General features: G+C 40.0%; 1 protein-coding gene across 1 annotated transcript; it reads right to left on the bottom strand.

Moving 5' to 3' along the window:
• Nucleotides 1–1,008: 1,008 nt before the first annotated feature.
• SCP2 (sterol carrier protein 2) lies at nucleotides 1,009–24,159 on the bottom strand. The gene is made up of 16 exons (XM_069863139.1): nucleotides 24,038–24,159; nucleotides 22,560–22,614; nucleotides 21,963–22,034; nucleotides 17,363–17,494; nucleotides 16,528–16,592; nucleotides 15,389–15,515; nucleotides 14,125–14,188; nucleotides 13,785–13,871; nucleotides 13,023–13,173; nucleotides 12,074–12,221; nucleotides 10,182–10,289; nucleotides 8,432–8,585; nucleotides 5,154–5,247; nucleotides 4,461–4,590; nucleotides 3,050–3,129; nucleotides 1,009–1,912 (listed from the first exon to the last, which is right to left on the bottom strand). The coding sequence occupies exons 1-16, from the start codon at nucleotides 24,080–24,082 to the stop codon at nucleotides 1,817–1,819; spliced, it is 1,608 nt and encodes a 535-aa protein (XP_069719240.1). The 5' UTR covers nucleotides 24,083–24,159; the 3' UTR covers nucleotides 1,009–1,816.
• Between the last annotated feature and the right edge of the window lie 205 nt (nucleotides 24,160–24,364).

Raw genomic sequence — 24,364 nt, 5'->3', positions numbered from 1 at the left:
GTTTCAACTTCACAGTGCAGAAATCAGCACTGAAGTAAAATGAAAGAAATGAAGCCCCAATTTTAAGGTATCTAAGAAAATGGCTGAAAACTAGTAGTGGACAGAAAAGCAGCTGTGGAAATTAAAATAAAGGCAGAAAATGTTCATGTCTTAACATAGGACAATCAGAATGCAGCACACAGGAAGGATACGCGGATCACCAAAAGGTTATAAGGGCCTCTCCATGTGACACTGTTGAACAAAATGTCCTCTTCTTTAAACTATGAAGCCTAAAGGTCACAGGGCAAGACTGTAAACATGAGGAGTGCTTCAAAGCTGTTCACCATTTCTTCTAGTAAAAAATAACTCCAAATAAACAAGAAGCAACTAAGAGGTATAAAATAAAACTGCAATGTGTAAGATAAAAGGGAATAAATTTAATTCCACATGATGTGACAGTAACCTACAGTAATTCTTGACCCAAGTTAAGAAGCTGTCAACGATTCAAAAAGGGACTGGATAAACTCACGAGAGACCATCCATCAAGAGCTTTATACACATAAGCATCACTTCTGGTTCCAATTTGTGAGCTGCAAAAAAAAATTAAAAACACTGGCAGCTAGGAACGTATTTCAGGCCATCTTAATATTCCTTCCAAGGTATGAACAGTCAGAAAATACAGTGCGCTAGATTAGTTTTTGGTCTGATTCTGTACAGCCATTCTTACTGCTCAACAGTCTGTTAACAATTTACACTAGGTAAGTAGAATGATTGACTTGAATCACTTCATTTTCATTACGGTTTTAGTTAAAATGAAAGTTTATGGGTAAGTTCCCCAGTCATGCCCCACATATACGAGCATGTGAGGTGTATACACAGGACTGAAATACACTTTAAGGAGTATCTATTGACTGTGCCTGAGGAGGAAAAAATGAATGACTGCAGGCACCCTTCACGACAACAAATTAGTCAATTCAGTGCTTTCACATTAAATCCACGCTTACAAATCTGAGGAGGAGACACGCAGAAGAACAGGAAAAGTATATTTTTTTATTAAACTTCAAAACAGAATACATTTTCCCAAAACAGAAGTTAAAGCTTTTACATTACTGATAAGAATTTCATAATGATCAACACCAGATATTCTCAGGAGAAAACAGGTAAAAGACTTGTTATACTCCCTCTGAGCTCTCCTGGCAAACATAATCCTTTTTCAAGGTGAAGTATTATCAAATCCTGTGAATCTCATAGCAACGTTCTGGTTCTTGCCTATTTCCGGATACCTTGTTTATGTTTTAATTCCAAAGTAGTAATAAGAAAAGTATTTCATAGCAAATTCCTAAAGCCTGTTCTAAAAAGTGTTGTTAAGAGATCCCATTTACAAGACCACTTTAATGTAAGAAGCAGCAAATTTGTTAGAATGGAAGCCTGAAAGCATTTGTATGACCAATAAGAGTTTCTAATAAAATGCAACTCATTCAATCGATATGTCAAACAATTTATAATCTGCCTCACTCCCTCCCCGACTGAACTGAACAACAGTAAACAGCCTCATTCAACTCTAAGCTTCATAATTCTTTTCATATTGATTACAACAAAAATTGTCACAAATGTCCACCATCTACCATTTTTAAGAGTTAGTGCCTCAAGCTTATCCTAAAAATCTTTGCCATAGAGAAACTGATGGAATTCATTAGGAGAATTAAAGTCTCTCACCACAGAATTTAGGTGAGAGAGGTCCAATCAAACCCAGTCTGTGCCACATTATTGATAACATCTAGTTTTATTCTATTTTTTTGTCATGAATATCAAGTACTGACTATTCACTCCACTAAGCTCAAAGTTTAGCTTTGCCTGGCTGAAGTTGTAGATTCTGAAGTTTCATTGCCATGCCCATGTTCCCAGAAACTTTCAATTTGCCTTGAAAGAATGCCTAAAAAGAAAGAAAGATAACATGAAATGCAATACAACATATTACCCAAAATGTACTCCTCACTGAAGTTACAGGCTATGATGTATGTGCAGGTCCTGGCCTGCAGTCTTATTATTCCAATTGTTCTAGGAGACACCTCAACATTCACCAGCAGATGTATTTGCTGACACTAGAAGGTACAACAGTAAACTGAGGAAGTTATTATATTTGTAATACCTAAAGAAAATAAACTCAGTATTGCCTGTTTCTTCAATTATCACAATAATGAAACTGTATAAAAAGCAGGGCAGAACACCTAACAGTTTGGTGATGACAGTTCATAGAATAAAAGTCCACTATTTCAGCTGAAGACAATAAAGCAATTGTGTACACAGCAGATGCAACAACTGATTTCTTACTCAGATCCGCCCCTGGGTTATCACTGGTTTCGTCACTGATTAATTCAATTTTACAAAACTAGTTTGTGAAGCTGACATGCTGAAGATATGGGTTTTTCCCTCCAGACCTCATAAAAAGATGAACAGCATGATGAACTGCGTGCACTAAGATATGCGAATTGTAGATGTAAAACTACAATTGCTTCTGAATTTCCTACATGTACATCACAACATTTCTACAATGTGTTTTACCCCTCAAACTTCTCCTAGATGCACTTTAGTTTGTGAAAATTCTTATCTACCCTGTGACTACCAGGTGAAAAAGATCTTAGAAAAATGTTACCCAGAGCGTTTCAAATTTAGAAGTAGAAAATAGAAACTTAAAATTAACTTAAATATCCAGTTTACTTGTACACTATGGCTGCTTTTGACACATCAAGGAATAAAAAACCAAATAATCATAGGCATAAAGCCCTCCAAAAACAGGGCCAACGTGCGAACACTACTTTCCTCCCTCTCCTCTACAAATCAAGCACTATTATATCCCTTTCTAGATTTCCTGCAGGATATGTGAGATAAGATGCAGCTGTTCAAAAGTCTCGTGACTATTCTTACTTTTACCAATTCGTTCAGAGAATTGTCTCTTGTCAGGTCAGCCATGGCAGTTTTGGAGGGGATTTTTTAAAATAAACTTGAACACACTCAAAACAAACAGACAAACAAGTCAGTCCTATTTTCCTCTCATCTTTGTTATACTTACTGTCTGAGGATTCATTTTGCCAGTCATGAGAGCTAACAGATCAGCATCAGCCATAGTAATCGTACAATCCGCCTTTTTATCTGTAAGACAGAGTTGACTATGAAGATTTAAACCAAGGGATGGAACTGTAATAGACACCACAACTCCGTGAAGAACCTGTTGACACTACAGGTTAGCAAAATGGTACCTGAAGTACGTACAAATAAAAATAGCAGCAAGAGATCACTCAATAGCCAACAGGCATCTGTGCCACCTCATAACACTGGCCAACCCAACACTGAAGAATGATGAACCTCTCTAAAAGGCGCTAAGCAAAATCATTCCTTGAAAAGAAATAATAATCTGCTTGTAATCAGACAGAATGCTAACAGCAAGCATTGATCACTGCCTAAAGTTTTAGCAAGCTTAAATTTGCTGGTGTTAAGATTAACTCAGAATAAATGTGGTTTCCCCCGTGACACTCTGAAAATATTAATCACTGACATTTCAGGCATTTCCTGCCCTCTCCTTCAACAAGAACAACATGTGCATTCTAAAAGCACTCATTTGAATTAAATCAAATCTATAAGTGTTTAGTAACTTCCTACAAGAAATAAGCTGAAAAATTGTTTTAATTATCTCTGATAGATACATTACACCAAAGGGCTAAAAACGGCACACATCTTCTCCTACACTTGAGTATTATTAAGCTTAACTCTCTGATAAAAAAGTGTCCATACAACAGAAAAAAGTGCTTTTCTTTTTGTAATAACTCAGATCAATGAATTCCAAATCAAATTCCCTGTCGTGTTTTTAATTAAAAGCTTTAGGATGCAGGTTCACAGACATATGAGATTATGAGGACAGACTACTGTCTTTGGCTTTTTAATTACATTACTAGGATGCATGACTCCAGATACATGACAAGACATTTTCACAGCAAGGGTACAAATTCTTTGTTTCCAATACTTTCACAGGGTTCCCCACCACTACCCAGTCTGTGTCTTATTTATGTTTGTCTTTTCCAAAACTGAATTCGAAGTTTATGTCAGCTGGTACTATATTGAAATCAGTTAATTTTTATTGCTTAACTAGCTGCAGAGGAAAAGTAACAAACTGGCTTACCACCTATAAACACAACAAAGACAACAAACCACTGAGGCTTGAATTTTTTAAATTCCGATTCCTGTAAAAGTCATACAACAGATCTGTCTGGAGCCTCTAAGAAAACATGCAATTATCTAGACAGAATTCAGAGTAGACTATGTTTAATTCCTGCTCAGAAACATCATGGATTAAAAATGTCAGTAATAAGACAAGTTTAAAATTAAAGTATTTAACCACTTTTGCTCAAGATCACCACAGCTTAAACAGAATACGAATTTATATTCATTACATGTTTTCTACAATGACATAATAAAATAGTACTGACCTGAATTAATTGCCACAGATCCTTTACCATTTTTCACATCTACTATCCATGTTGCTTCTTTCCCACCAGGACCATCTTTTATTTTGAAGGCAAAGATTCCACCAATTTTCTTGACAAACTGCTCTCCTTCCTGTAATGACCATGTAACATGCAAGTTATTCATTTACTTAAAAATAATTTTAAAATGTTTTTAATTTAACAGAAAGTAATTTAGAATCCTTCACCCTTTCTACTAACACAGAAATATCTATTTTCTTTTACTAAGAATTTAAAAACAAGCAAACAACCTCCTCCTCCCAAACTATAACTACGCATACGAAAATCTATCAGCTAAGAAAAACAACCACTGTCCTAACAGTCTTGTCTTGATGTAAGTCTGAAAATGTGATTTTTATTTCTAATAACACTTACAAAACATGAAACATGAAGTTTCTTATGCTAGTCAGCAAGCTCCTCATACTCAATCTAAACTTGCCTTTACTGAAATGCCCTTATGCAGGTAGAAACTCTCTGAAAAAAATAATTTCAAACCATGGCAGAGCACCCAAAGATCTGACACAGCAGAATTCAAAGCTGTAACATTTGTTTCAATGACCAGTACTATAGAACTGAGTGATGCTACTATTTCCCCATCAGGTTTCACACATGTTCTGTCATAAATTAAAACCGTGTATGAAAGAAGTGGTCAAATACCTCTTGGAGCTTCTTTTCAATCTCTTTGAAGACCAAATATGACTTAAATCCATCAACAGCTGCGTTGAGAGGCACAGCCTCAATACGGTCAGTGCTGAAATGAAAAACCCACTCATTCACACACCTTTAATCACATTTTCAGCATCTTCAAATTATCATGAAGAGGCCTAATACCAGCAAGAGCAGCCACACCAAAACACTTCAGCAGTATAGAGCAACTACAGGATATCGAAGTGAAGCTTGGTCTTTGGTGGGTTTGACAGCTTGAATTACAAGCACTTCAAGTATCTGGACTGCTTTGCACATAAAGACAGGACATTAATTTTATAATAGAAGTAAACCATTAATCTTGTTAAGATAAATAAGCAATCACTACTGCCACACAAGAGAGAGGAGAACACACACCATCTCAGAGAAATAACTTTTGGAGAAGTTGGGGAGCAAAACAAATCCTCTCTTCCTTAGGGTGGCAACAGCAAAGAAGACGACATCTGAACAAGACACATCAATTTTGCTGATAAACCAAGGCTGTGCTTATAGGATGCAAAATTTTAAGGTGTCAAAATAAAAAGCAGAACTGTTTCAAAGACTAATCCAAAATGCATCGAGTCCTGTTGTCATTTACCCCAATGTACTTTCTTGGCAGCTATTACTAAAGCCACTAATTGCAGGCTAGATCTGAATCTGATGATTAAGTCTACGTGCATTGCTGTAGAAAAAAATCGTACAAAGTCTCTTCATAAACATAAAATATCACTTTTCTCTTAATTACACAATACGCAATATCATTCAATTACATAAGAGGCATCTGAATGGATTAGCCGTGCTCTTTCGTTCCAAAGTCTGATATACATTAGTGCAACTCCCTGCATCAGGTAGGTTTTTAAGCTTCTCTAATGCGAGATGAAACTAGTATTGCTAAGATTTCTCTGCTTTGAGTTGCACCCAAAAAAGAATTTAAAAATTCTCACTACCAACAAAGATGAAGTGAGCTGTAGTAGACTAGACTTAGTTTCTTCCTGAAATTATGGAAGCTCTTCCAGACAGGATGGCACTACTTCTAGCAGTACCTCAAGGTTAACTGTATACAAACAGTAACAGATTCCCTGTTCCATTAATTACAGTATTTTTAAAGACAAAGCTCAAAGCAATGGAAACTGGTTTATTCCCTATAACAGCCTTTCCCCCTCTGATTTAAAACTGTGTACCACCATCCATTGCCAAGTTTTTTGAGCATGTTTGAAGAGAATCCATGAGAAGACCTGACTACCCCTGGATCACACTATTTTCTCGTACGGTCTAACCTCTTACAGGATCACAGAAATGATAGGATTATTATCACTTCTGACACTGCACTGCAGAAAGTTATTGGTGCAGCCTTTCAAAGTTCAATTGCTTCTCTCGTTACCTCCCAGGAGCTGTGCAGGCCTAGATAAAGCAGACATTACAAATGTGAGTTGGGAGAGAAATATTTCTTTCTGGAAATCCAGTATATAAATTTTCCTGTTAACAGGTTTTTAGAGCAAATAGAAAGTACTGGCATCAAGCTTTAAAACCCAGAAATAATAGCTCAATCTTCCTAAGCAAAGTCAAAAATGAAAACATAAAGGCAACAGTGAATTAAAAAAGTATCTTCTGAAATTCTGGTATATTTGTAAACTTTCAGTATTTTCTCTCAATTCCTGTCCATCCTAGCACAAAACTACTGCAGATTGCAAGACAGCTTCATAGCAGTGTTCTCCTCTCACTCTGAAGTGTGTGCTCCAATTGCAAGTCCAGATTCTTTAGCCAGGACTGGACAAGTAAAGTGCCTGAATTCTAACAAGGACTTAGAATACCACATGCAACACGTACAGCTGAAAGCAATTATTCGTGAAACCAAGCCAGTAACAATTTTAGCAGTGAAAGCAGTGGGTATCTCTAGTCCCATGGATGTATTGCTTTTTTTGGCAAACCTTGAGTTTCAATTAATTCATTTTAATGTGGTCTTTTCTGTACTTGGAAGTGTGGTGCGTTTTGTTTTTTTTTTGTTTAGTTTGCCTTTTTTCGTGAAAACATTAGACTTCTCCTTACAGGAAATCACGAGAGCTGTTATCTTTTCAACAACTTACAACTCACAGCGCATGCTGTTTATCAGGAATAAGGCACTGCGTAAGGTATAATCTCTGTACACATCTGCAGCACTGTAGGTACACAACAGTTCCAACTGTTAAGCAAATTTTAACTTACAGTGCAATTTCTTCCTTACATGGGGCGAAAAAATAGTCCAAACCAAATAGATTTTGAAACATGAAGATATGCGACCACAGCCAAGGCTCAAAACGAGCTTAGTTCACACCACAACTGAACCCACAGTGACAGTGTTCAATGACAAGACCTCTGCACAAATGCTGCACTGGCAGTGGTGCTCAGCAGTGTGTCTTTTTGTGCTGTGCCCTGCAGAAACACATCCAGAGAGATGGAGACCCTGCAAGTGCGGACCCTGCAAGATGGACACTCTGTAAGGTGGGGACCCTCTAAGTGGGGACTCTGCATGATGGGGACCCTCTAAGTGGGGACTCTACATGGTGGGGACCCTCTAAGTGGGGACTCTGCAAGGTGGGGACCCTCTAAGTGGAGACTCTACATAGTGGGGATCCTCTAAACACGGACTCTGCAAGGTGGGGACCCTCTAAGCGGGGACTCTGCATGGTGGGGACCCTCTAAGTGGGGACTCTGCACGGTGGGGACCCTGCAAGGTGGAGACTGCATGGTGAGGACCCTCTAAATGGGGACTCTGCATGGTGGGTACCCTCTAAGTGGAGACTCTACATGGTGGGGATCTCTAAGTGGGGACCCTCTAAGCGGGGACTCTACATGGTGGTGACCCTCTAAATGGGGACTCTGCATGGTGGGGACCCTCTAAGCGGGGACTCTACATGGTGGTGACCCTCTAAATGGGGACTCTGCATGGTGGGGACCCTCTAAGTGGGGACTCTGCACGGTGAGGACCCTGCAAGGTGGAGACTGCATGGTGAGGACCCTCTAAATGGGGACTCTGCAAGGTGGGGACCCTCTAAACGGGAACTCTGCATGGTGGGGACCCTCTAAATGGGGACTCTGCAAGGTGGGGACCGTGCAAGGTGGGAACCCTCCAAGGTGGGGACCGTGCAAGGTGGGAACCCTCCAAGGTGGGGACCGTGCAAGGTGGGGACTGTCTTAAGCGTGGGCCCCGCACGGTGGGGCCTCTCGGCACGGTGCCCCGGGCCCCGGAGGAGCCCCCCGCGGCGGGCGCTCACCTGGCCGCTCGGCGCGGGGCCATGCCGTACAGCGTCACCACCGCGGCGCCGCCCAGGCCCAGGTTGTGCTGCAGCGCCACCTTTGCCCCCGGGACCTGGCGCCGCCCGGCCAGGCCGCGCAGCTGCCAGCAGAGTTCGGCGCACTGCGCCAGGCCTGGGGAATCGAGCACAGAGCGCACGTGGGTACCCGCGCGTCGGGCCTGCCAGGCGGGAGGGGGCCCGTAGGGCCCATCGAGCCCGGCTCCCCGCGCCTGGAACTAAAGCCCTGCCGTCTAGAACATCCCAAAGGATGCTCCCTGAGCCGAGCCGGCTCCACTCATCGCGAGCATGGCCTCGGTGTTTGATGCAAAAGCTTCTCCATCGATAGTAATAGCAATAGCAACAGTAATAGTAATAGTAATAATAATAAACCAAGCCCTCTGAGTGAAATGGGAGCCACTTGTGGAGCAATCGCTGCTGGCAGCTCTGCTGTGCGTATTCCAAGCCAAGGCAGCTAGCGGGTCCTGTCCTGGTCTCCATCTCACCATAGGATAATAGAATGGTTTGGGTTGGAAGGGGCCAGGAAGGCCATCTGGTTCCACCTCGCCCCAGAAATGAGCAAGGACATCTTCAACTGGATCAGATTGCTCAGAGCCCCATCCAACCTAACCCTGAATGTTTCCAGGGATTATTAGGAAAAGGTTCTTCGCTCAGAGGGTGGTGGAGAACTGGAACAGGCACCAAGCCTGACTATATTCAGAAGCATTTGGACATCGCCTTCAGACACACGGTGTAAGTTCTGGGGTTGTCCTATGCAGGGATAGGAGTTGGACTCGATGATCCTTGTGGGTCCCTTCCAATTCGAGTCATTCCGTAATTCTGTGAATGTTTGGGCTGGAAGGGACCTTAAAGATCATCCAGTTCCAAACCCCCTGTCATGGAGTACACTCATCCTGTCAGAGATAGCCATGGTCTCATTAACCTAGAATGTTTTTCTTCCAAAGTTTCCTAGTACTTCCCCCACTGCTCTAGCTGCAGATTATCTAGCTGTTACAGCCATTTAGAGTAAGGTTTGTTGTTTTACAAGGTTTCCTCTTCTTCAGTTCTCTGACAACTTCTCATTTCCAAACAAGGAAGGCGAATTATCTTCATAATTCCAAACAAATTTTATCCAAGAGCCATCTCATTTGGAAGCAAGCATAGCAGTTTAAAGAAAACAAAAATCAAAACAAAGAAAAAGGAAAACCTATGTTGCTGGGAAACGGTGACTAACTGAGCTTCTGTTGTAAATATCAGATAAATATTTTGACATCCAAGGCTTAACAGATAATAGCTTTTATTACAGCTAACAACGGTACGGGCTATTCAGATGCAGTAAAAATCTCCAAAATCTGAATTTTAAAGGATGACAACACATGAAAATGGTTACTCAAACTGCATTCAATGGAAGTTCTACTATTGAGCAATTATTTAGAAAAATGTTAAGGTGTTTTGAAGGTTGTTCTAATGACAACAGAAGGAAAAGCACCATAAAATTAAGTAAGTGCTAATTATCAAATTCATGCTTCAATTCTTATGGGTAAGCAATCCTGCATGGTCAACCTGCTCTAATGCCTGCATTAGATGGAAATGCAAATCAATGCTGGAGCTTCCTTCTGGTCTTATGAAGCCCTCATATTTCATACAGACAAATAAAAGTGGGAACCTTATGCCTCCCAAGAGCCGTATCTCATACCTAACCAGCATGACTAAATGAAAAGTTTTTGCATACCTGTAGCACCAAGTGGATGTCCCTTTGAAATCAAGCCACCACTAGGATTAATAACCCATTTTCCTCCATAAGTATTGTCTCCTCTGTCAATCAGGTCACGTGCTCCTCCTAGAAAACAATATGTATAAAAGAAAAATGTTCATTTAAAAAAAAATCCTACCAGTTCTACTGTCACTATCTGAGGACTCTGCATGTCCGGCAAAACCTAGGGAATACTGCAGCACAGATTTTACAGAGCAGATTGCAGTTATCCAAACTACATTAATAAGAGTTGCTTATTCTACTGAAGAAAGCATAACACGGAAAAGAAGTAAAAGGGCCAGTATTCAATACAGAAGCTTTATTAAATTTGCTGTTGAACTGTTTTGTCGATATACAGTGTTATCATATAATCAATATTATGAATCTGTTCATTATTTTATTAATGAAACTGCAGTGATAATTATGGTTTTTGTAAAAGAGGGGTTAGTTGTAGTGTGTGACCCTCAGGACATGGAGGTCCTGGTGAACACCAAGCTGAATGTGAGCCCTTGCCACAGAGAAGGCTTAAGACCTTAAGACAGTAAATAAAATCTCTCATAGTACTAATGCTTAGAACTGCTTAGCCTTCCAGACTGTTAGTCCCTGTGCCTACATCAGACAGCTCTTCCTTTTAACCAGTCCCTTACTCCTTTATTCTTGTACCAGCTTCTTCAGCCTACTTTATCAATGCTGATGTATAAAAAAGATCTGCCACGTTTCCTGTATTTATAATGGGTATAAACTGGAGAGGGGCAGATTTAGACTAGACATAAGGAGGAAATTCTTCACCATGAGAGGGGTGAGACACTGGCACAGGTTGCTCAGAGAAGCTGTGGCTGCCCCATCCCTGGAGGGGCTCAAGGCCAGGTTGGATGGGGCTTGGGCAGCCTTGGGTGGTGGGACATGTCTCTGCCCGTGGCAGGGGTGTTGGAATTAGATGAATTTTAAGGTCCCTTCCAACCCAAACTATTCTATGATTATAAATGGCAAGCATTCAAAGGCAAATATTGGAAGACCTACAAACATAAAAATTATTCCTGAAGACCTATGAACGTCTGTTTCAATGAGAAGGCTCAGAATTAATACACCATCTAGTGATAGAAAGTGGTATTTTCTCAAAATCGGTTAAAAACAAATTGGAGAAAGATAACATCAGATGATTATTTATGCAAAGCATGAATACATTTAGCCCTTAAAAAGATCAAATACCGAAGCAGCAGTTCAATGCATTACTTATCTAAACTCAGACAGAAACCTCTTCAGTGGAAAATTTTAATAGTTTGTCTTACATACATAGAACTAAACTCCACTGCCATTTAACCTGTTGCAAAAATCCGTTCATTTCACTGAAATTAAACTAATTTTGGCAAAATGTAATTTGGGGCCTACAAGAAAGTTGGGAAGGGGCTTTTTATCAAGGAGTGCAGTGACAGGACGAGAGGTAATGGTTTAAGGAAATAAAAAGATGGATGGAAATCTTAGGTTAGGTAAGTATATAGCCCTAAAAAAGAGGTATAAAACTGAGAAAGATCACAGGAGTCCTTAATGTCCTTGCTCTGCTTGCTTAAAAAAGCCATCCCCACACAAGCTAGCAGTATGATTCCATGTAGTTGTTTCATTTTCCCTTGTGTATTTCTTCAGAAATCAAGTTAACATGATCATTTGTTAAACTAGCTCTAGAGTTTGCAGGTCTTCCTTATGTCACTACACTGGCAATTTGTTTTCCCTCTTATGAGGTTAGCTAATAAGATTTTCAAATACAGAAGATCTGTCCCATAGACAGCTCAAAGTTCTGATTATACAAACATATAAAAAGATATTTTTAAAGCTTTCCATTTTAGTAAAACAATGATCTCCAATGATGCTGTTACCTTCTGGACAGAGTCCCAGAGCTTCATAGGTAATGAGCTCATTAACTGAGAAACAGTCATGAAGTTCAATCACATCAACATCTGTAGGTTTTAGGCCTGCTTTTTCAAAACATTTTTCTGCAGCTTTTTTAGTCATATCATAGCCAACCTGCAACAAGAAGAAATTGTGGTTAAAATGTCATTAAAGAAACATAACTAGCATTTTTATTTCTACACTCCCTGTAAGTGAAGCTAAGGAGGTGGCATCATAATTTGTTTTAATGTATCACATATCACAGTTTAGTATTCATACAGTATAAATTGCATAGAAAGAAGTAATACATTCCAAGTCTCATTGCTGGCACATGGAGACTTTTCCAGGGAATTGGCTCACAAGCCAAATTGCTCCTTTGCACGACTCAGACCATCCTCAAACTGTCTTGCTACCTTTTTCTGTCAGCCAACTAACTAGAGCTATATTTGAAACCCAAACAGAACACAACTGCAATAGAAACTATTGGGTATTCTAATGGTTTGACTTACATCCAATCATTTTAGTCAATTTACAGTGGGATCCAATTGTTGCAGTTAAGGTTTTTCTATATCCATCAGGTTATTTCAGCTTCTGTATTACACAGACCTAAGTAAAAGTTTTATTTAATTTTCATTACTTTTATAAACAGAAAGCACAAAGTGATGTCTTTCTTGCTGTTCAAAATGCCTAAAATGTAGCCTTTAAATAAATTTGTTAAAAACTAGGGTTTTGATAGCCTCTTTATAAATTTCTTTCTCTTATTCCACAACAGTATTCTTTGCTTACTCTACCTGCCCAAATGAAATAACTTTTACATTCACCACAGAGTATAATTTGTTTGCATACTGACATGAGAATATCTACAGCATTATTAGGACTTGCAGGAATTAAAAAAGCTCCTGAGGAGTACCAGGGAATACAGAATCGTAAACTTACCATCTTCATACAACTGTTTTCTTCAAATGTGCTTGGATAATCAGTAACCATCACCTGGGCTAGAATTTCCACAGCTTTTGGCTGCAACTTACGTTTTTTCACAAAGTCCTCACTAGCCAAAATCGCAGCTGCAGCACCATTGGATGTTGGACTGATAGAAAGAAAAACAATGAAGTCATCGTTCTAAATAAATAATGTCAATCTTCCATAGAATTATCTTCCAACACAAACAAAAAAACCCAAAAAGGACAAATGAAAAAACTACTTTCTTTGGCTGATGCCACTGAAACAGTAAGTTCGATCAGTGTTTGCTGGACACTTTCAGCAAAATTTATAACAGACGTTTGAAAAGCATGACATCAAAACAGAAACGTGGCATTAAGGTTTTCAATTTAGAAAAAATCAAAGCTTCTACTTGGCTATAATACATTGTTAAAATAAGACTTCTGGAGTGTACACGAGAGGCTGAAGAGCAGAATTAACACGTAACAGCAATGGATCACATTGGAAAATGATAAGGAATGATGCAAGAGCCTCGAAGTACAAAACCTGTTTCAGCTTTCTGATCTATGCAGTGAACAAGTATCTAGATAGTGTTTGGTCAAGAAAGTATTCCCACATTTGTTTTATTTACAAGAAGTTTTACTTAAAATAATCCGTACATTTTAACTTACACGAAAACAGACTTTTTTTAAAATAGATGTCTGACCCTCTTTGTCTTAACATCACGATTTATTTCACAATGGTAAGTCCTCTCCTTACCAACACTGTAAGACAGTCAAGTAATCAAAAACTTTGCGTGATTGCAGAACTTCATCTAGCGTGTACTCTGTCTGGAACTGGGAATACCTAAGAAAAACATACAGATGCCATCTTAGTTTTAACACAGCCATTAGCAATTGACATATTAATATCACATTTATTAGGTAGCTATAGTGCTGTTTTTACAAAATACAAGGTACTGGATACAGAATTTATGCTGGGTATAATTCTCCTTCCATAACAAAGAATATAGAATATACTCTGCAAAGTATTTCCGAAAATAATACTCAGTTTCGCATGAATTTTTTAACAGCAACGTATGTTCAATACAATTACTCACGGGTTCTTAGTTGAATGGCTATGATTCTTCCATGCAATTTTTGCAAAGTATTTTGGATCTGTCCCTGGAAGAGGGAAGAGAGCTGTGTTGAAATACTTTGTTTGCCTGGACAGTGCTAACATAGCATTTTAGATATTGTGTAATAAGAATTTGACCTTTACAAGCACCTTTACAAGAAACTTAACATTATCAAGGCTTTCCTCAGAACTCAACTTACATCTAAAAATTAGATAGAGACTACTAAACATGGCTTAGTCTTAGCTAACAGAACATCCTACTTGTATATTTAACACTTACTAATAAAAATACAGGAAACAAGTGCATTTTATTTAAGGTATTATTATATTACTGAAACTTGAATACTCATTTCCCTATCACTGCAAAACAGCTGCAGTGAAAAACTGCAGCCTTAAGTCTAAATGTTTTCCATATACTAATCTAAAACTAAGTGCAAATAAAAGATGTTCAACAGGCCAGCCTGTTACCTTGGAGCCAATTCACTTGTCTGGTGAAGCAGTAAGAAAGGAGTAGCAACAGCCTAGTACTGTATATTGAATCAAATGGTCTCTTCTCCCAAGTAACAAGTGACAGGACAAGAGGAAATGTCCTCAAGTTGCGCCAGGGGAGGTTTAGACTGGATATTAGGAAAAAATTCTCTATGGAAAGTGTTACCAGCCACTGGCAGAGGCTGCCCAGGACAGTGCTTGAGTCACCACCCCTGGAGGTATTTCAAAAGATGGGCAGATGTGGCACTTAGGGACACTGTTTAACAGCTGGCTTTGCAGTGGCAGGTTTACAATTGGACTTGATGATCTTAAAGGTTTTGTCCAACCTAAACGATTTCATGATTCTATTCTATGATTCTATGGTTCTATTCTAAATAGCCAAAATCTTTTGTCAGACAATTCCATCCCAAGCCTATCTATCCAGGCACAATGACAAAATGCAGGAAGTTAAGCAACCTTATCACCCAGAACTTACAGAAGCACAATCCATACTGTTAGGGGGATTACCAAACACTCTGCATCACAGCTTTAATTTCATCTCCTTATGTTTTTGTTTGCCTACACATTACCGACTTTTCTGTAAATAAACTCTTCATCCAAATGTTTTCCCGTATGCATTAGCTGTAGATGTTGCAGTTGTAGTACTTGGGTAAAATAAAGGACACTGAATGCTATCACGTTTTAAAAATTAAATCCTAGTACATATTTTTTAAATAACTTCATTAAAAGAGGGCAGTGAAAAATGTATTTTAGCATACCATATTTCTCCATATGTTCTTTGCCAGCATTTGCAAACATCTGAGGTGTTAGTGGAGCACTTTCTAAGCCGTATTTATTTACCATAACTTCCAAATGTTTGTCCATTGGATTAGTTCTATCTAAAAACTATAAAGAAGAGCAACAGTTATAAAGCAAGTCATAATTTCCTTTTCTTTACAACATCGTCACACAAGTGCCACGGATTTCAATCAAAATAAAGTCTTTTCTGGTATTTGAACAGTTCCACTGGACAGTAAGTTACACTTCAGTGACATGTTTTGAAGCATTCATAATTTCCCAACTATAAGAAAGAGTAAATAAGTAGAAAATGCTTAACACTATAATCACAGCACTGATTAATGGCAAGGATCACTCCTATGTGATTTCTATCACAGCCACTATTTTCAGCAGAAGTCTTCAGGCATTTTTCACCTCAGCTTTAAATCCTACAGTTAGCATAGTTCTAAGTTATAAAAATAATTATGTATTAGTTTTTTCAATGACGCTTCAACGAAACATCGTAAACCATGTTACTCACTTCAATCAGTTGTTAATTTAACATTTCTCACTCAAACCTCTGCATATACTATGAAATTTGATAGCTATGTGGTTAAACAACATTTGGGCCATAAGGCAAGACACAAACAAACCCCCACACGCTCTTCTCCAGTAAAAACAAAGAAGAGACAAGAAAGAAAGGTTTACAGATGCCTTTACTTTTTGGGAAAGTATGTTAGTTGATCAACTGAGTAAGCATCAAGCCAAAAGCCAGAAGACCCAGATTCTTTCTTCGATTTGCTGTGTCATTTTGAGAGAGACACTTCAATTGCTCAATGCTTCAATATTCTATCCGGTATTTTCATTATTCCCTATTCATCCTGCAAAATATTCATGGCAAAATACTAGAAGCATGACATACTACATAAAATTAATTTTAAAGCATTCCACACAAAATTTGTACTTTGCAATCAAAATCATAAAACTCATTAAAAGTTTCAGTGGATCAAAATAATGGTTTATTTTGTAAACACCTGCAGCAGCATTTTAAAGCAACTGGTATTTATGAGAATATGTCTCAGAATGAGGAGTGAATTTCATCTACGTATACAACAAAACGTATAAAGTTTCAGACACTTACACCTGCAGCAAGGGATCCTTTTGCCATCCTTTCAAAGCCAAGCGCCAGAACACAGTCTGCCAAACCTTAAAATAAAATTTGTGGCTATTTAAAACACAATGTTATTATAAATGACAGTATGTACTGACAACTACTCACTTATAAGAAATATACGTGAACACCTACCAGCTGCTCTTCCTCCTTTCTTCTTTTTTGAAAGAGAGTCAAGTTGTGATGGGAATAGTATTCATACAAACATACTGATACTGAAGAATGAGAGATCACTACAGGATCTGAGTTTATTTTTAAACTGTTTGTTTGACAGCAATTATCTTAAATCACCTAGCACTTATGTCTCTGCAACAAATACCAGAAAAAGTCATATGGAGTGTTGCTATAGTTTCCATTACAGAAACATCAGCATTTAAGTACAAGAAATTATCAAAGTCCACAAAGGAATTAGAGAAACAAAAGGAAACACTCATCTGTCAGTTCAAAGCATAGTCTGCCACAAGGCATTGCTCTCTTCCCCTCCCTTCCAACAATGTGTTAGTCAAATATTCATGTTAACTTCAAGTTAAAATGAAAAATTTTTTTAAAAGTGCAAAAGCTTTTTAGCTGATTCTTCTCTCCTTTTCATCCAGCAAGATGACGTCTTGCAGTACTATAATGCAACTTGTTCTGCACTACTTCAAACAATCCCTCCAGAAAAAACTTACTTACCTGTTTTTGCCTATGAGGATAGGACATCTACAATTCAGAGTACTCACGTATTCACTAGTTCTGTTCTTCATTCAAGTTATTTTTATTGAAACACAGAATATGTATTACCAAGCCCCAGAGCAAAACAACTCACCTCCTTCTACTAGTTGTCTGGCCATGAACAAAGCAGTTGACCCAGTAGCACAGTTGTTGTTAACATTAATGATAGGAATGCCAGTTAAACCCAGGCCATGATAGATAGCTCGTTGTCCACAGGTTGAGTCACCTTTATACAGAGACACAACGTTAAAATAAGGTACATACTCAAATTTCACTAGCAAAAAAAAGACCACAACACATGTGCAAAAAAAAAACCCCACAACACATGTACCACTTTCAACTGTAAACCCAAACTTCTGAATTGCCATCTTGAGTATCTTTCTCAAGTATCTACAGTGCAAGAACCTTATAAACAGTGTGAAAACCATCAGATTTTAAAAAGATAAGTTTGTCCTGCTTCTATGAGAAGAGATTTTGAATCAATGGACAGAACTATCACAAAGATGTGGCTTGGAAGGCACTGCAGGGATTACAGATGACTGACCCTACTTCAGTTGCCATAATACAGTCATTAATAGAAAAACAGGAAGAAAATAAATGGAAAACTCTCTTTGGAACAGAAACAGATTTCCCCCTAAGAGAAACTTGATTTGGACTGCTTTGAGAACGACATTGTGCATCTGGGAATTGGAGTGACCTGAAAAGGTTTGAACTAGTCATTTAACACTACCCCTTCTCATCACAATAAGTGACTGCAAATTGAAAGCTTCTGCTGAGCACGTCTGCTAGAAATCTGTTTGAGGGCTGTGCTGGTTTTATCTGGGATAGAGTTAATGTTCTTCATAGTAGCTAGGATAACAGCCACGTGTCAGCTTGGTGCTGGAAACAGGGTTGGTAATACAGGGATATTTTCTTCATTGCTGAGCAGGGGTTACACGAGGTCAAGGCCTTTCTGCTTCTCACCCCAGCCCACCAGAGAGCAGAAGCTGGGCAGGACAGCTAACCCCAACTGCCCAAATGGATATTCCACACTACACAACATACTGCCCAGCAAAATAAAGCTGGGGGAAGAAGGAAGGGGAGGACATTTGGAGTGATGGTGTCTGTCTTCCCAAATAACTGTTACACATGATGGAGCCCTGCTTTCCTGGAGATGGCTGAACACCTGCCTGCTGACGGGAAGTAGCAATGGAATTCTTTGTTTTGCTTTGCTTGTATGCATGACTTTTGCTTTACCTATTAAATGGTCTTTATCTCAACCCACAAGTTTTCTCACTTCTAGCTGTTTGATTCTGTCTCCCATCCCACCACAGGGAGCGAGTGAGTGGCTTTGTGGTGCTTTGCTGCTGACTGGCATTAAACCCCGACAGCCCTTTTTGGTGCCCAACATGGGGTTTGCAATAACGACAGGTTTGATCAGAATGTGCTGGATAGAATTTATAGCTGTTATTGCTGTTTAGCCGTTAACCAGCAGGCTTCTGTGCTTGTTTGCCTTACTTGTGTATTAGAGTCTAGTGCTCATCAGTGCTGCTTTTTGCTTTCACTGCTTGCTATGCTGCTGTACTTGCTGATCATCTCAGTCTGCTGTGCCTGGTAACATTTTAATAACATCAACAGCAATGTGCCTGGACTAGCAGATGGCATGGAGGTCACTGCTGTTTCTGTGCTGCTGTGCAGGCTGGAACTCAGTCTGAACTAAAGTCAAACGGACTGTTATCTGTGGATAAGCCGACACAGGGCACCCTGAAGTGTCTGTAGCCATGAGTAAGTCCATGCCAGAGCAGGTACATCTCAAAGCATCTGTGGCCAGGGCTACATCTGTGCCACAGCAGGGGTTGTGGCCCATGGCTAAGTCCACACTGGAGAAGGTAGATCTCAAAGTAACCGTGGCTGTAGGTAAATCCATGCTGCAGCAGTTACACCTTGAAGCAACAGTGTTTGTGCATGAGGTCATGCTGGAACACCTCAAAGCATGTGGCCATGGATAAGCCCACCACAGCACAGGTCCCCTGGAGGGACTGCAGCCATGGGCAAAGCCGTGTTAGAGTAGGTTTACTCTAAGAGACTATGACTGTGGATAAGGCCATGCTGGAGCAGGTGTATCTCCAAAGGCATTGTGGCCCATGGATACCGCACCGCTGGAACAGGTGCACCTCAAAGCAACTGTGGCTGTGGATAAGTCTATGCTGCAGCAGCTATACCCCTGAAAAGACTGTGGCTCATAGATAAGGCTCCACTTGGGGCAGGCACACTCCTAAGGGACTGCAGTCCACGGGTGTGCCCAAGGTGGAGCAGGGGCAAGGGGAGGAGTTCGCTGCAATGCTAAACCCCTATAACATGGCCCAAAGGGTCCTGGTGTGGAGATTATAATGGAAAGACCTTTACACTGTTGTAACCCAGGACTCCAGTTGCATATTACGGGAATTACTATAGAAGGAACCCATTGCTGCTAGCCAGGCTAGGAGCAAGAGATGGAGTGCATTGCAATGTTAAACCGTATAGCCTGTCCCAAAGGAACCAAGGGTGGAGATTATAATGGAAACACTTCTAAATTGTTGTAACCTATGACTTGAGCTGTGTCTTGCAGGAATTGCGATAGCAAGAACCACCGAAACTAACAGAGGATAAGCCTTACAAAATGCAGTGAAAGTGCAGCAGTGACCCAACCTGAGCTGGCTTTGGTGCCCAGTAACTCCATGCAACACACCACCTCTCCTGTCCTGACTGATCACCGTAACAGATAAAGCCCAAAGTCACAGTGAGATGGATGCACTTAACCCTCCTCAACCAAACCAGCAGCAGTTTGGTATAGGCTCCAAAGGAGGCAAAGGCCTGGGCTGTGGCTGAACTGAAAACTCCTTTATGAAACCTGCAGGCAGAGCAACACTGAAAATGAAAAAGTTGTGGGTACAAGGAGCCTCATGGATACCTCACCTACTGCATGCAATTTGACTACAAGTCCACCACTTTTATCCCATAAACATGACAGCCTAAGTGAATTTTCTTTGAGTTACCCCTGCTGGGCAGTGTGGCTGCATGGCAACAACCTCCCTGTGCACTGGGACACCTCCCAAGGGGGCTCCTCAGAGCAATGAGAACTTTACAAACAACAGATCACAGGGAAGCCCCATATGAATTCTCCCTGAACAGCAGCTGGACTGCATGCCAGACAACTCTTCTCTTTAGCAGAGGTTACTTGTCTAGCTTAAGTAACATTTTAAATAGACTAAATCACTTAGAGTTATAATATTGTGTGAATTAGTGAGCTATTTGCTCAGCTTTGCTTACTTCACATAAGCAGCTAGATTTGTTGAAGCATTAGCCCCTGAGCTGTATATTTCCACCTTGACTTGCTATGAAGTTGTACCTAGTAAGTCAAAAGAGGGCCTCTAGAACCAAAATAAATCAGAAGGTACAGAGGCTTCAAGGATACAGACCATCAACAACAACTGCAACTAGACAAGATAGCAACCTATCTGAAAGACAGGAAAGAAATCCAATGAGGACCCAAATACTACTACTGAATTGAACCATCATGTGAGGGGCAGGTAAATAGTCTGTAAGAGTACAATTGCTCAGGGATTTCTTTGTTCTTATTGGCCTCTCTCTCCAGAGCTGACCATGCTGCTTTATCCTTCCATTAAATAATTTATTTAATAAAATCTGATGCTTCTGCTTTGTGAAACCTTGGGTTCAAACTTGACCAAACAGACACTGGACGCCCAGACTGAAGGTAAGTGAAGTGGGGAATCATAATGGAATTTTGAAATCTTAGCTAAGTGACACAGAGAAGCAGGTGTGCACATAAAATCCTTAAGCTATAAACACATATAATTCTTAGCCTCTGTATCTCTTAGCCATAAGCCAACAATTAGTCCAGTCCAGGACTAGAACTGGATCCTGCCACACCTAGACCCTCTCTGAGCAGGAGTTTAGTAAGGTTCTGAATCTCATGACTAGATGGGAGGATCTCCTTTACACAAGGACTGGGGATGCAGAAAGGTAAATAAGTCCAAATCAATTCTAACCCAACCCTCCATACATACATTTCCTCCATGTAGCAAGTCCTAGGGTGACCTTGCCATCAACATTGGTTAAGTCGCATTTTTATCTAAAAAACTCATTTGTGACTCATGGACTAAACGAACTCAGTGGATATTTTGTGGACATTTTACAGGGATGATCTATAGACTAAGGGAATAAAACAATGGTAATGAAGGATGGGAAGAGGGGTGAGGGTTAATGAGGTTATACTGGATAGGGACCTGAGCATGACATAAATGGTATGGAATAAGGGGTGGAGAATGTGCTGGGTCTGGCTGGGATCAAGTTAATTTTCTTCATAGTAACTGTTATGGGGCTATGTGTCAAATTGGTGCTGAAAACTGCTGATAATAGAAGGGTGTTTTCCTTACTGCTGAGCAGGACTTTCACAGAGTCAAGGCCTTTTCTGTAAACTCCACAAATAAACAGACATCGATCTATCATCACAAGAAATATTTTTTAAAAATTATGAGACGATTCTATAAACTGACACAATTAAATATTATAACACGAAATTGATGGGATCCCCCACCCTTTATCCACACAGATGTAAATAAAACTTTATCCACACAGATGTAAATAAAACTTTATCCACACAGATGTCTGCAAATGTCACAGATGTCACATCCCAATCAAATGACATTACTTACCATAAACATAACCCACACATGCCTGCTCCACCATTGAATAAGGAATCCCAGCATCAGCTAAAGCCTTCTGGCCTAAAAAAAGTTTAAAAGTTGAAAAAAAGTTTAACAGTTGAAGAAAAAAAAAAATGCAGCTCTCACAGCAACATAACAAGCAAACTCACAAACAAAAGAGGTATAAAATTCCTTATCCTGTGATGCAAATGGTTAAGAGAGTCTTTCATCGTAACTCTCCTAAGGACAATTTTGCAGTATTTTGACTTCTGAACAAGCTCCTTGATAAAAATTTCATGCTATCAATTTTGTGTTCATGCACAAAGGCTGTTTGTCCCAATCAAAGAGTGTTTGAATAATATAGGTAGGTAAGAAATTATTTAAGCATCCAATTCGAATTTAACCTACCCTTCTGACCTCACTACTGGAAGGCAGTGATTTGAGCAGGTCAGTTATGGATTTTGTGCCAGTGTTCTTTTTTATCAGTTTTAGATTTGCTTTTTATATGCAACTATTTACTGAACAGTATCTGTTCTTCCATATGTATAACAAAAAGACTTTAAATACTATCAATCACACTAAATGCTTGCTTTATTATTAAATTACCTGCCTCAAAAGCCATCTCAGGATAATCAGTACTCTTCTCGCTAGGCTTTGTGAACTGATAAAAAAAAAAGGAGAAAAAAAAAAGAACAAGAACAAATCACAGTGAGATTTAATATATCTTTTGCTCAAATTGGTACAGTTAAAAGCTTTATATTTAACTTAGAAACAGGTTTGTGAACAATCAGTTTTAAATAAATAAAGCAAACAGTTTCATTCAATTGACCCAAAAGTGCAAGGACAAAATCTGCTCAGTTCCCAAGGACTACTGCCAGACATTGTGATGGCCAAGAACAGAAAACAGCATAGTTTTCTGGAAACTGAGGATCATTCCTCTCAGTCTTAAATAAGACCCAAGGCTTGTATGAAGATGGGCGATAACCCTGTCCAAAGCTTGTGGGTGGTGGGTGTGAAAGAGAGTAACTGTCACCTTCACCAATTCATTATAACACATGCCATAGTCTTCACTAAGGCTTTGATACATACTTCCCTTTCACTTTATGTTGTTATACTCCTATTGAGAACAAGAACATGCTTGTTCTTTGTATGGAATTTTATTTATGTAAGGTTCCTTTTCCAAAGCCTTATTCCATTTTGTTACAAATCATATCATACCCTACCTCTCACCACTGGAGTAGAGCTGGTATTTCTGTTTTTCTTGTAGTATGACCCTTTCAAGTCCACCAACAAATACATGTTCTGCATTTTTACATTATTAACAAAAAGCATCACTGCTAAAAGAAATCCTCACACTACTTATAGTTTTACAAATTATTTGACATTCACTGTTAGTATATAAAAGTTAATTTGCTACCTCCTTACGCTTACCTCCCCAACTCCAATCTTTCACAACACTTAGCTGTACTTTCCGCAGTGCCTCCTTTCCTTAATTTAGGTAGAGAACCTTCATACTGAAGCTCGTAAGAAAAATCAGTCAGTGAATTGATCATTGGAAAAGTCTGTAAGAGCGACAGAGGTTTCTTGGGCTAATAAAGAGGGGGAAAGAGTACTGACAACTTCTCAAACCACACTAAACTTATAGCTGGGATAATCCACTTCTGAAAATGAAAGGCACGGTCTGTGGCACTGATTACACAGACTGGAAGCACAGGCTATTGTTTCGAGAAGGTATACAAGATTTAGTGGATGTACCATCACTAAGAAAGGATACATATCCAAAAGATATAATAATAAAACGCTTAAAATGCAACACGGTGTCTGACAAGTTTTGGTTGTCTCTTCCAGGCTGCCCTTCCTTCCTTGAGGGCACCTCAAACCAGCTCAAGGTGAGGCCCAACAGCTCCCCAAGCTGCATTCTGTGACCCAGCCCAATAAAAACAACTGACAGAACAGAGCCTGTCACCTTTTATTTCGTCCCATCCCACCACACGCAGCAAGAAGAGAAAAAAGTTATTTAAAACGCAGTTGGAGGTGAGGGGGTAAGAATCACAGAACCACTGGCAGAAGAGATCAGCACCTACCTTGGTCATCCCGACGCCCACCACGAACACCCGCCGCGGCACCATGACGGGGAGAGAGCGCCGGCCCCGGCCTGCGGCTGCTGCTGCTGCTGCTGCTCCTGCCCCTCCTGCTGCTCCTGCCCCTCCTGCTGCTGCTCCTGCCCCTCCTGCTGCTGCTGCTCCTGCCCCTCCTGCTGCTGCTGCTCCTGCCCCTCCTGCTGCTGCTGCCCCTGCCACTCCTGCCCCTCCTGCTCCTGCCCCTCCTGCTGCTGCTGCCCCTGCTGCTTCTCCTCCTGCTGCCACTCCTGCCCCTCCTGCTGCCCCTCCTGCTGCCCCTCCTGCTGCCCC

This window comes from Phaenicophaeus curvirostris, chromosome 8 (assembly GCF_032191515.1).
Source record: "Phaenicophaeus curvirostris isolate KB17595 chromosome 8, BPBGC_Pcur_1.0, whole genome shotgun sequence".
Classification (NCBI taxonomy): Eukaryota; Metazoa; Chordata; class Aves; order Cuculiformes; family Cuculidae; genus Phaenicophaeus; species Phaenicophaeus curvirostris.
This window is presented reverse-complemented; position numbering and strand designations above follow the sequence as displayed.